The 11,692-nt window shown below is 40.7% G+C and overlaps 1 protein-coding gene across 1 annotated transcript; it reads right to left on the reverse strand.

Moving 5' to 3' along the window:
* Positions 1–8,326: 8,326 nt before the first annotated feature.
* On the reverse strand, positions 8,327–8,920 carry LOC114404606. Its single transcript, XM_028367494.1, has one exon. It carries the CDS (start codon positions 8,918–8,920, stop codon positions 8,327–8,329), a length of 594 nt encoding a protein of 197 aa, XP_028223295.1.
* Positions 8,921–11,692: the final 2,772 nt, after the last annotated feature.

An 11,692-nucleotide genomic window follows, 5' to 3' on the forward strand; every position in this document is an offset into this window, starting at 1 on the left:
CTTACATCAATCATCATCAGCAGCAGCAGTATAAATACTACTCCCCTCAAATCATATAAATACTACTCCCCCTCAAAATCATAAATCATGCATACTATCCTACTACTCCCCCTTTTTAGACAGAATTTGGCAAAAGTAGAATGCATGAAGTTAATGTGCAAATATTACAGACCAATAACAATCAATTGTTCAAAGGGACATGCCCAATAGCTAGTAAGAGTAAAAAGCAAAAAAAATAAAGGTCTGATGGTCATGGGGTGGCATCAGAATCATCATCATCTGATTCTGTATCCTCTGCTGCATCTTCTTCTTCCTCAGCTGCTTCTCCATCATCAACGCCATTGTCTGAGAGTCTTTTGATCAGGCGTTCCAGCTCCATTTTCTTCTCTGTGTTGGCTTTGATGGTTGCCTCCAGCACCTTGCATGTGTCCTTGAGTTCAGCAATCAAATCATCCTTGGACACAGCACCTGAAGTAGCAGCTTTCCCTGATGTCGAGACAATGTCTGGGACATGTGTCCCCTCAAACAGTTTGTAATGCAGGGATAGAGGAGATTCTCTCTTCTTCACAGAGTCAATGTTGTTTAAAATATTGGGATGTTGACTCAACATAATGCCACACAATACAGTTGGGAAGGCAATGGGTAATTTGACAGCAAAAGATTCTGAATGCTTAATAGTTTGATCAAAAATATAGTTTCCAAAATTAAATTTGGACTTGGTTCCAACAGCATACAGAAATTTACCCAAACCTGTGGCAACAGTGGAAGTATGATTGGTGGGTACCCAGTTGGCAGTGCCAATCCTATGCAGGATTGCATACTTCACACTTAGCTTCCCTGCAGAAAGCTTCCCTTTCTTTGGCCAATGCTGGACTTGCTTGGCAGTGATTTCCTTGGCAATTTGATGCTCAGAAACAGCAATATCCACCACTCCTTCAGTTGGTCTGCCCAGGTACTTGTTGATTACAGCAGGGGAGAATCTAATACATTTTCCTCTGACAAACACTTTCTGATACTCATCATTCTTTCTGTTTGTTATGTCAGAGGGAATGTTGACAATGAATTCCCTGACTAGACTTTCATAACAATCTCCCAACTTGGTGACAGTTTTCAGCAGTCCAGCAGCCTTGATGAGGTCCATGATCTCCTTGCAATCCAAGGCATCTCTCCCCAGTTCTCTTTCTAAAGCAAGTCTGCGTTGATATACAAATTTCCACCTTTCAACATTGCCAATGGAGTGGAATGAAATGTTGTCCAATGGGGCATCAGGGACATTTCCAGGCACCTTTTTCCCTGATTTCTTGGCTCTCTGGATGTCGGGAACATCTAGTTCGACATCATCATCAGAATCAGATGAGGAAATTTCTTTCCTCTTCTTGGAAGGGATTGCAACTTTGCTCCATCTGGATGTGGTAGGAGTGATTGGTGTGCTCTTCTTCTGTGCAGTAGTTTTGATTCGTCCAGACCTAGTAATGGGGGTTTTTCCCTTTCTGCTTTGTAATCTTTCTGCAATGCCAGGTGCCAACTTTTTGGCAATGGGTTCCTCATCAGATTCTACTTCTTCTAGGTCAATGAAGTCACCTGGAGCAGGTTCTGGTGCCCTTGGTGCAGGGGTCTCCTCTGTGGCTTGATCCTCTTCCTCTGTTGATTTCTCTTCACTGGATGAAGAGAGGACTTCAGCATTTGGGGTGGAAGATGTTGGGACATCTTTATCAGCATCAGGGACAGAAGCATTTTTCAAAATGCTATTCACAAAACTGCGGATCTTCTTATCCATCTCAGTGTCTTCTTCCCTAGGGCTTGTTGCAAAGCTAGGGTTTTCAGAAATCTTCACTCCCTGTTGTCTTTTAGGGACCAGTTTCTCAGGAACAGGGCCTGGACCAGGAATCATTTGTATGGATTGGATATTGAGTGCAGGTTGTTCCTGGTTTGATGGAGTTTTGGAGGATGATGGAGATGATGGTACAGAGGGTGAAACAGGGGATGAGGTTTCTTTTGGTGAGGTAGCCATGGAGAAGCAGAGCTTTGGGAGTGGTTTCGTGAATATCTGAGAAGTGTTGGGGAATGCTGATGCAAACGAGATTGCCACGAAAATGTAAGTTTGAATGAGGAATGTAGGAGAACGTGTGAAACGGAGGTTGAATTTGTTTTGGCCCAGTAGTGAACGTGCTATTAATGTTGAGTGAGAAGTTTGAGCACGTTCAGATAGAAGTAACTGCTATAACTCCTCTAGCAGACAAATGCCCAGCTTGCCCCTCAGTTTTTCAAACTGATTCGCATCCAATGCCTTTGTGAAAATATCTGCTACTTGTTCCTCAGTGGCAACATGCTCCAGTGTGATAACTTTATCATCAACAAGATCTCTAATATAGTGATGTCTAATGTCAATGTGCTTGGTTCTGCTGTGTTGAACAAGATTTTTAGAAATATTAATAGCACTCATGTTGTCACAGTACAATGTCATGACATCTTGTTCGACATTGTACTCCTTCAGCATCTGCTTCATCCAAACTAGTTGTGAACAGCTGCTTCCTGCTGCAATATACTCTGCTTCTGTAGTAGATAGGGACACACAGTTCTGCTTCTTGCTGAACCATGAAATAAGATTGTTTCCCAAATAGAAACATCCACCAGAAGTGCTTTTTCTGTCATCTGCACTTCCAGCCCAATCAGCATCACAATATCCAACCAGCATTGAATCTGAACAATGACAGTACATAATCCCATAGTCACTGGTGCCATTTACATATTTTAGAATTCTCTTTACTTGATTCAAGTGACTTATCTTGGGATTGGCTTGATATCTTGCACAAACACCTACTGCAAAGGTGATGTCAGGTCTGCTTGCTGTTAAATATAGTAAGCTCCCAATCATGCTTCTGTACAGACTTTGATCAACACTGGTGCCAGCTTCATCCTTTGACAGCTTCAAGTGAGTAGGTGCAGGTGTTCTTTTATGGCTGGCATTTTCCATCCCAAACTTCTTGACAATGTTCTTTGCATACTTGCTTTGTGAGAGGAATATGGAGTCTTCCATCTGCTTCACTTGGAGTCCTAGAAAATAAGTCAGCTCTCCAACAAGACTCATCTCAAATTCAGATTGCATCTGTTGGACAAAATGTCGAAGCATCTCATTCGACATCCCTCCAAACACAATGTCATCAACATATATCTGTGCTATCATCAAGTTTTCAGCATCTTGTTTGACAAAGAGAGTCTTGTCAATTCCTCCCTTCCTATACCCTTGCTGAGTAAGGAACTCTGTTAGCCTTTCATACCAAGCTCTTGGAGCTTGCTTCAATCCATAGAGAGCCTTCTTGAGCCTGTATACATGATCTGGATGAGTTGGATCTACAAATCCCTTTGGCTGCTCCACATAGACTTCTTCATTCAGGTATCCATTCAGAAACGCGCTCTTCACATCCATCTGGTACAGCTTGAATTTGAGGATGCAAGCTACACCAAGTAACAATCTGATGGACTCAAGTCTAGCAACAGGGGCGAAAGTTTCATCAAAGTCTACACCTTCAATCTGAGTGTAGCCTTGAGCAACAAGTCTGGCCTTGTTTCTGGTTATAACACCTTCTTCATTGGTTTTGTTCTTGAAGATCCACTTGGTGCCAATCACATTAGTTCCCTCGGGTCTAGGAACTAGCTCCCAAGCTTCATTCCTTTTGAATTGCTCCAATTCTTCTTGCATAGCATTGATCCAGAACTCATCAGTCAGTGCCTCTTTCACATTCTTTGGCTCAGTTTTGGAGACAAAGCATGAATTGGAGACAATCTCAATCTCCCTTGATCTTGTAGTGACTCCTCTGTTTGGATCTCCTATAATCAGCTCCTTGGGGTGCATCTTCTGGATTCTAATGGAGGGACTCTTGTCAGGTTGATTGATGTTTGGTTCATCTGTAGCAGAATCAGAGTTTTCTGCATTTTCTGCATTTTCTGCACTTTTAGCTGTATCTGCTACATTGTCTCCCGATGTTCTGACATCGTCTTCGACATCCTTCTTTCTTGCTGGAGTTAGATCATCAACAACCACATTGATGGATTCCATCACAGTTCTGGTTCTGGAATTGAATACTCTATATGCTCTGCTGTTTGTAGAGTATCCCAAGAATATTCCTGCATCACTCTTGGGATCCATCTTTCTCCTTTGCTCTCTATCTGCCAAAATGTAACATGGACTTCCAAAGATGTAGAAGTGCTTGACTGTTGGCTTCCTCCCTTTCCAGATTTCATACAGTGTGGTTGGAGTCCCTCTTCTAAGTGTGACTCTGTTGTGGATATAGCATGCTGTGTTCATGGCTTCAGCCCAGAGATTATAGGGAAGTTCTTTGGCATGAAGCATGACCCTAGCAGCTTCTTGCAAAGTCCTGTTTTTCCTTTCAACTATGCCATTTTGTTGTGGTGTGATGGCTGCAGAGAACTCATGAGTGATGCCTTCAGATGTGCAGAATTCAGTAAACTTGCTGTTTTCAAACTCTCTGCCATGGTCACTCCTAATTCTCTTGATGACACAGTCTTTTTCTCTTTGAAGTCTTAGACTCAACTCTTTGAATACTTCAAAGGTGTCTGATTTCTCTCTGATAAAGTTGACCCAGGTAAATCTGGAGAAATCATCCACAACAACATAGGCATACCTCTTTCCTCCAAGGCTTTCAACTTGCATAGGCCCCATCAAGTCCATGTGAAGTAGTTCCAGCACCCTGGAAGTGGTCTGATGTTGAAGCTTCTGGTGGGACATCTTGACTTGCTTTCCAATCTGACATTCACCACAGATTCTGCCTTCTTCTATTTTCAGATTGGGAATGCCTCTAACAGCACCTTTGTCAATGATTTTCTTCATGCCTCTTAAGTGCAGATGTCCAAATCTTTGATGCCATATTTTGACTTCATCTTCTTTGGAGGATAGACATGTGGAGGAGTAACTGGTTTCTTGAGGTGTCCATAGGTAACAGTTGTCCTTTGATCTGCTGCCCTTCATTAGAACTTCACTCTTCTCATTTGTCACCAAGCATTCTGACTTTGTGAAGTTTACATTGAATCCTTCATCACACAACTGACTGATGCTGATCAAGTTTGCAGTCAGTCCCTTCACCAGCAGTACTTTGTTCAGATTAGGAAGTCCATCATGGACTAGCTTTCCCATTCCAGTGATCTTTCCTTTAGAGCCATCTCCAAATGTCACATAGCTAGTGGAGCAAGGTTCAATGTTCACCAGGAATTCTTTAACTCCTGTCATGTGTCTGGAACAGCCGCTATCTAGGTACCAATCTTCCTTAGCTGATGCTCTAAGTGAAGTATGAACAACAAGACTAACAATCTTGTGTTTTGGAACCCACATCATCTTCCTTCCGCTGCTGCTACTTTGAGTTCCATGATGTGGATGGCCATGTAGATGATAGCAAAAGGGCTTTATGTGACCATACTTGCCACAGTAGTGACACCTCCACTTCTTTCTTTTGCTCTTTTTCTGCTGCGTTCCATGATGTCGAGACCGATGTTGTGACATCGTGGCTCCAGTGCTGTTTTTGGCAGGAACAAATTCTGTCATGGTTGTTCTGCCAGCAGATTTATGATTAAATCCAAGTCCTCTCTGGTTTCCACCATTCTTCCCAAGCTGTAGCACCTCATCAAGCATATCTGAGCCTTTATTCAGCATCTTTATTGATTTTGTCATGTTTTCCAGTTTAGAGTTCAGAAAACCAATTTCTCCTTTAAGCTCAGAGATCTCCTCTTCATGTGCCTCCTTCTCAGCCTCCAGATTTGCAATGATCTTCTTCAGTTGAGCTTCTTGCTGAAGAATCTTCTCACTTTTGATGCATAGTTCTCTATAGGATATAGCAAGCTCATCAAATGTGATTTCAATATCAATATCACTTGAATCTTCATCAGATTCAAATCTCCCAGTGAGTGCATTCACATCTCTGTCAGAATCACTTTCTTGTTCACTCTCTGTATCATCAGACCAACATACAGAAAGTCCTTTCCTCTGCTTCTTGAGATGGGTGGGACATTCAGCTTTGATGTGTCCATAGCCTTCACACCCATGGCATTGAATTCCTTTGCTGTGACTGGGCTTTTCATCTGACTTCTTCTGGTATTCACTACCTTTCCTGATGTCGAAAGGGATGTTCCGGACATGTGGTTTCTGCCTCCTGTCCATTCTTTTCAGCACTTTGTTGAACTGTTTTCCAAGGAGCACAACTGCGTTAGTCAGACCTTCATCAGTATCCAGGTCATACTCATCTTCTTCTCCTTCATCATTGGACACGAACGCCAGGTTCTTGCTCTTCTTTTCAGTCCTATCCGAGAGTCCTAGCTCAAAGGTTTGAAGGGAACCAATGAGTTCATCTACTCTCATGTTGCAAATGTCTTGGGCCTCCTCTATTGCAGTGACTTTCATGTCAAATCTCTTAGGCAAAGATCTGAGGATCTTTCTCACCAGCTTTTCATCTGTCATCCTTTCTCCCAAGGCAGTGCAAGCATTGGCAATTTCAAGAATGTTCATGTGGAAGTCATGAATGCATTCTTCCTCCTTCATCTTCAGATTTTCGAATTTTGTAGCCAATAGTTGCAATCTGGACATCTTCACTTTGGAGGTTCCTTCATGAGTGGTTTTCAGAATCTCTCATGCATCCTTGGCAACTGTGCATGTGTTGATCAATCTGAAGATATTCTTGTCAACTCCATTGAATAGGGCATTCAAGGCTTTGGAGTTTCCAAGTGCCAATTCGTCTTCTTCTTTTGTCCAGTCTTCTTCTGGCTTCAATTCATCAGTGGGCTTTCCTTCTGCGTCCAGCATCTTGGGATGTTCCCAGCCTTTGATGACAGCTTTCCAGGTTCTGCTATCCAGTGATTTGAGGAAGGCCACCATCCTTGCTTTCCAGTATTCATAGTTGGTTCCATCCAGAATTGGTGGTCTGTTCACTGGTCCTCCTTCTTTCTCCATGTTCATCAGAATTTATCTCCCTAGATCTCACTCAGTGATTTAGAGTGCCCGCTCTGATACCAATTGAAATTCTGATACTGAGGACAGATGTCGTACAGGATGTCACGACATCACGCTTCAGAACATGCAGATTGTATATGACAGTATGAACAGATTAAACAAGTAAATAACACAAGAGAATTGTTAACCCAGTTCGGTGCAACGTCACCTACATCTGGGGGCTACCAAGCCAGGGAGGAAATCCACTAAAATAGTATTAGTTCGAAGATCTAACAGCCACTGTATACAACCTTCTCACCTAACCACTACCCATGCAACTTCTACCTAAGAGCCACTCTTAGATATGAGAACCCCTCTCACTCCCTCTCAATCACTCACCCGTGTTTACAAACAAATCAAAGACACACCAGAGATTGCTCTCTGAACAATAGAGATCAACTCTGCACACTCAGGTCCAACACTTGATGTTAGGGTAACATCAAGGTGGCTCACAAAACACTCAAGTCACAAAACTCACAAAATAACTCTTCAATCTCTGACTTGATTAAAAACCCGTGCAACCTTCATGTTTATATAGCAGTGTACGTATCTGGGCTGCAACAACTTGCGCTGGATAAGCTCTATCATTCTCCTGAAAAATCTGCACTTAAAGATCTAAAAGATAAAGTTTTATCTTTTAGTTTTTATCTTCAATCTCTAATCCCTGAACGAAACTATTCAAGTTTGTAATTCAATCTTTAATTATCTTTTAATTCGTTCCTAAAGATAGAGCTCCTAATCTGTTGCTGACTGCACATTAATCTGTTAAAGATATAACAGATTTATGTGTCCAGTATTTTCGGGCAGGATGTCCTGGACATTGTATCCGACATCGTGGATCCTGCAGCTTCTATTCTTCATTTGACATTTTATCTTGCCTTGTGCATTGTGCAGCCCAATCTGATTCCTTGACATAATGTTAGACATCATGTGCAGCAACTCCAGCTTTCCTTCATTGTCTAAGTGCTTATGTTTTAACAAAATTTTAGCCAATCTTTTAAAACTAAGTAAAGCTAAGCACTAACACAAACAACCAATGATCAGGGGTCAATGCGCTTAGCACGAACAACAGCTCGCTTAGCGCGTGAAGAAGATGGTGCTTAGCGTGAGGAGTACGCTTAGCGAGTGGACAACAAAAATTTTTCAAGTTATTTTTCCATCCACAACTTCACAAAAGCTTTTTAACCCCTTTTCCAATACTAAACATGTTGAATTCAAACAATCACAAGCAATCAAACTTAACTAAATGCAAGAAAAATAGAATGAAAAAGGGTTGGGTTGCCTCCCAGTAAGCTCTCTTTTAACGTCATTAGCTTGACGCAAAAGTCTTTGTCAACCCAGATCAATCTTGGTTCTCTCCTTCAAAACCTTCTCTTCGCTCTCCTTGACCTCTAGACAAACATTCTGGTCCAGCAATGTCCTTTCTTCATCAAATATCTCAAAGCTAATCTTTTGTTCTTCAATACCCATTTCTAGCTTCTTCTTTCCCATGTCTACTACACAGCTTGCAGTAGCCATAAATGGACATCCCAAAATTAAGGGAATATATGTATCTTCCTCTATGTCCATTACCACAAAGTCAGCAGGAAAGATAAGGTGTTTGACTCGAACCAAAACATCTTTTATTACTCCATAGGGTCTGGTGACGGAGCGATCTGCTAACTGTAAAGTCATCCTAGTCGGCATTATCACCAACTCTCCAAGCCTCCGGCACATTGAAGGTGGCATCAAATTAATAAGAGCCTTGCTAACAGAAACATCACCAATTGCACACGGAATAGTCACACTCCCAGGATCTTTGTGCTTAGGTGGAAGAATCCTCTGAATTACAACACTGCAGTTTCCTTCCACAATGATGTTTTCACTGTGAATGTACTTATTCTTCCATGTGAGCATATCTTTTAAAAACTTAGAGTACAACGGCATTTGTTAAAGAGCTTCTCCAAAGGGCATAGTAATCTCCAATTTCTTGAAGATATCAAGGAAACAAGCCAGATGTTGTTCCTTGTCTTTCTTTGTTGGTACCAATGGATATGACACATCCTCCCTTTTGCTTGAACTTGCCTCCTTTCTCTTTTCTCTAGCTAGCTCACTCTTGGTCTTTTTCTTCTCTTCTTTTCTCCCATTCTCTTTTTCTTTTTCATTTTTTTCATTTTGTTTTTTTTTCTCTCTTTCTTTTTCTTTTTCTTTCTTTTCCTTCTCACTTATTTCTTTTTCACTCACAATTATTGGTATCTCCTTCTACTGATCATCTTCTGCTTCCACTTCTTCCTCAGTCTCACTCAAAGGTTCCACCACTAGATCAATTTTTGGTTCAGTTACCAGCTGTTGTTTTTCTTCACCTATCCTCTTCTCACCTTCATTCATGCTCACCATTTTGCTTCTAGTCATAACAGCCTTGCACTCCTCCTTAGGATTCTTCTCTCTGTTGGCTCCAAAGTTGCTTAACGGTCGGTCTTCCAGTTGTTTTGCCAATTATCCCACATGGACTTCTAGATTCTTGATGGCTGACTCTGTGCTCTTTTGATTGGATATAGATACTTGCATGAACTGAGCAAGAGTCTCTTCTATGGAAATGCAATTCACTTCATGTGCTGTATCTTCTATGGAAATGCAGCAGCCAGAATCATGTGCTCCACCACATATAACACAACTTGCAACCTGCAAAATAGAAGAGGGTGAAGGTTGTCCAGAATGTAATTGGGTTGGCAACTTACTTAGTGTTTCAGTTAAAGCTTCAAGTTGCTTGGATAGCAACTTGTTTTGGGCCAACAAAGCATTCTGTGATGAAAGCTCCAATAGGCTTCTTTTGGTTGGGATGTGTGCTCTATCACGCAAGATTGCGTGGTCACTAGCAACCATATTCTCAATCAATTCCATGGCTTCTTTAGGGGTCTTCAATTTTATTTTTCCCCCTATAGAAGCATCTAAAAGCTGCTTGGATTATGGCCTTAACCCATCAATGAAAATATTAAGCTGGATTGGTTCTGAAAATCCTTGAGTAGGCATCTTTCTTAGTAACCCATGAAATCTTTCCAAAGCCTCACTCAAGGACTCGTCTGGAAATTGATGAAAGGATGAGATGGCAGCTTTTCCTTCAGCAGTCTTGGACTCTGGGAAGTATTTCTTCAAGAATTTTTCAACCACTTCATCCCAAGTCTTAAGACTATTACCTTTAAATGAATGGAGCCATCTTTTTGCCACTCTAGACAAAGAAAATGAAAACAAGCTCAATCTAACAACATCCTCAGGCATGCCATCTAGTCTGACAGTGTTGCAAATCTCAATATAAGTGGCTAGATGTGCATACGGGTCTTCATTTGGCAGACCGTGAAACAAATTGTTATGAATCAACTGAATTAATGAATATGGATAGGTTATAGTCTGTGCTTGAACCTCCGGCCGCGCAATGCTAGTAAAGAACTGCGGCACAGATGTACTTGAGTAATCTTCCAGGGTCACTCGTCGAGGTTGCTCTTCAGCCATGACTTTGGCTTCAAATTCTGCTATTTGAGATTCCCTGGATGTAGGTGAATTAGAGGATGATGACTCAGAAAAGTGAGCCTCTTCAAGGATTGATGCTACTGTTCTATCGTGCAAAAGCTTTCTTTTTCTCTCTACGTTGTTTCTTCTGAAGGTTGCTTCAATTTCTAAATCCAATGGAACCAATTCACCTGCAGAAGATCTATGCATGCAAACACTAATAGGAACAATAGTTAACCAATTCAAGAAGAAAATAAATTCAGAACTAAACAAATATTAACAAAAAAAAATTAATAAATCAAAGAATAATGAATTAATGCCTTCAAACTGAACTAAACTTTCCAAATGGAAAAAGCTCCCTGGCAACGACACCAAAATACTTGATTTGCTCTCTGGGATACTACTTGTTTGTGTGGATGCGAAATCTACCGGCAAGTGCACTGGGTCGTCAAGTAAATAATTAAAATGGTGTGAATCGAGTATCGAACTCAGGGAACTTGTTCATTTGGTAAAGTTTTGTCCAATAAGCAGGCATTTGCAAATAAAAATCATGATTGTGAATGAAAGTAAAAGTATGTTCTATTCTAATTACAAAGCAATAAACGTGAGCAAGTGTAGAAGCAAAGCTTCATGGTGAATCAAAGGTGATTCAAAGGTGTTTTGATGATAACAATGATGATAACAAAAAATGATGACAAAGGTGATGACAAAAAGCTCAAAGATTAATCAAAGAACAACTCAAGTGAATAAAAGATCAATCAAAGAACAACTCAAGTAAATCAAGAAGAATTCAAGACTCAAGAAGAAAGTTTAGAGTCAAGAATCAAGATTCAAGGTTCAAGATCTCAAGAATCAAGATCAAGATTCAAGACTCAAGATTCAAGAATCAAGAGAAGGCTCAATCAAGATAAGTATGAAAAGTTTTTCTCAAAAATTGAATAGCACATGATTTTTCTCAAAACATTTTTACCAAAGAGTTTTTACTCTCTGGTAATCGATTACCAGATTGTTGTAATCGATTATCAGTAGAAAAATTGTTTTGAAAAAGTTTTCAAATTGAATTTACAACGTTCCAATTGATTTCAAAAAGCTGTAATCGATTCCCAGTGCCTTTGAACGTTGAAATTCAAATTCAAATGTGAAGAGTCACATCCTTTCACATAAAAGCTTTGTGTAATCGATTACACTAATTTGGTAATCGATTACCAGTGAATG

Source organism: Glycine soja, unplaced genomic scaffold (genome assembly GCF_004193775.1).
Source record: "Glycine soja cultivar W05 unplaced genomic scaffold, ASM419377v2 tig00104742_1_pilon, whole genome shotgun sequence".
NCBI classification, from domain to species: domain Eukaryota; kingdom Viridiplantae; phylum Streptophyta; class Magnoliopsida; order Fabales; family Fabaceae; genus Glycine; species Glycine soja.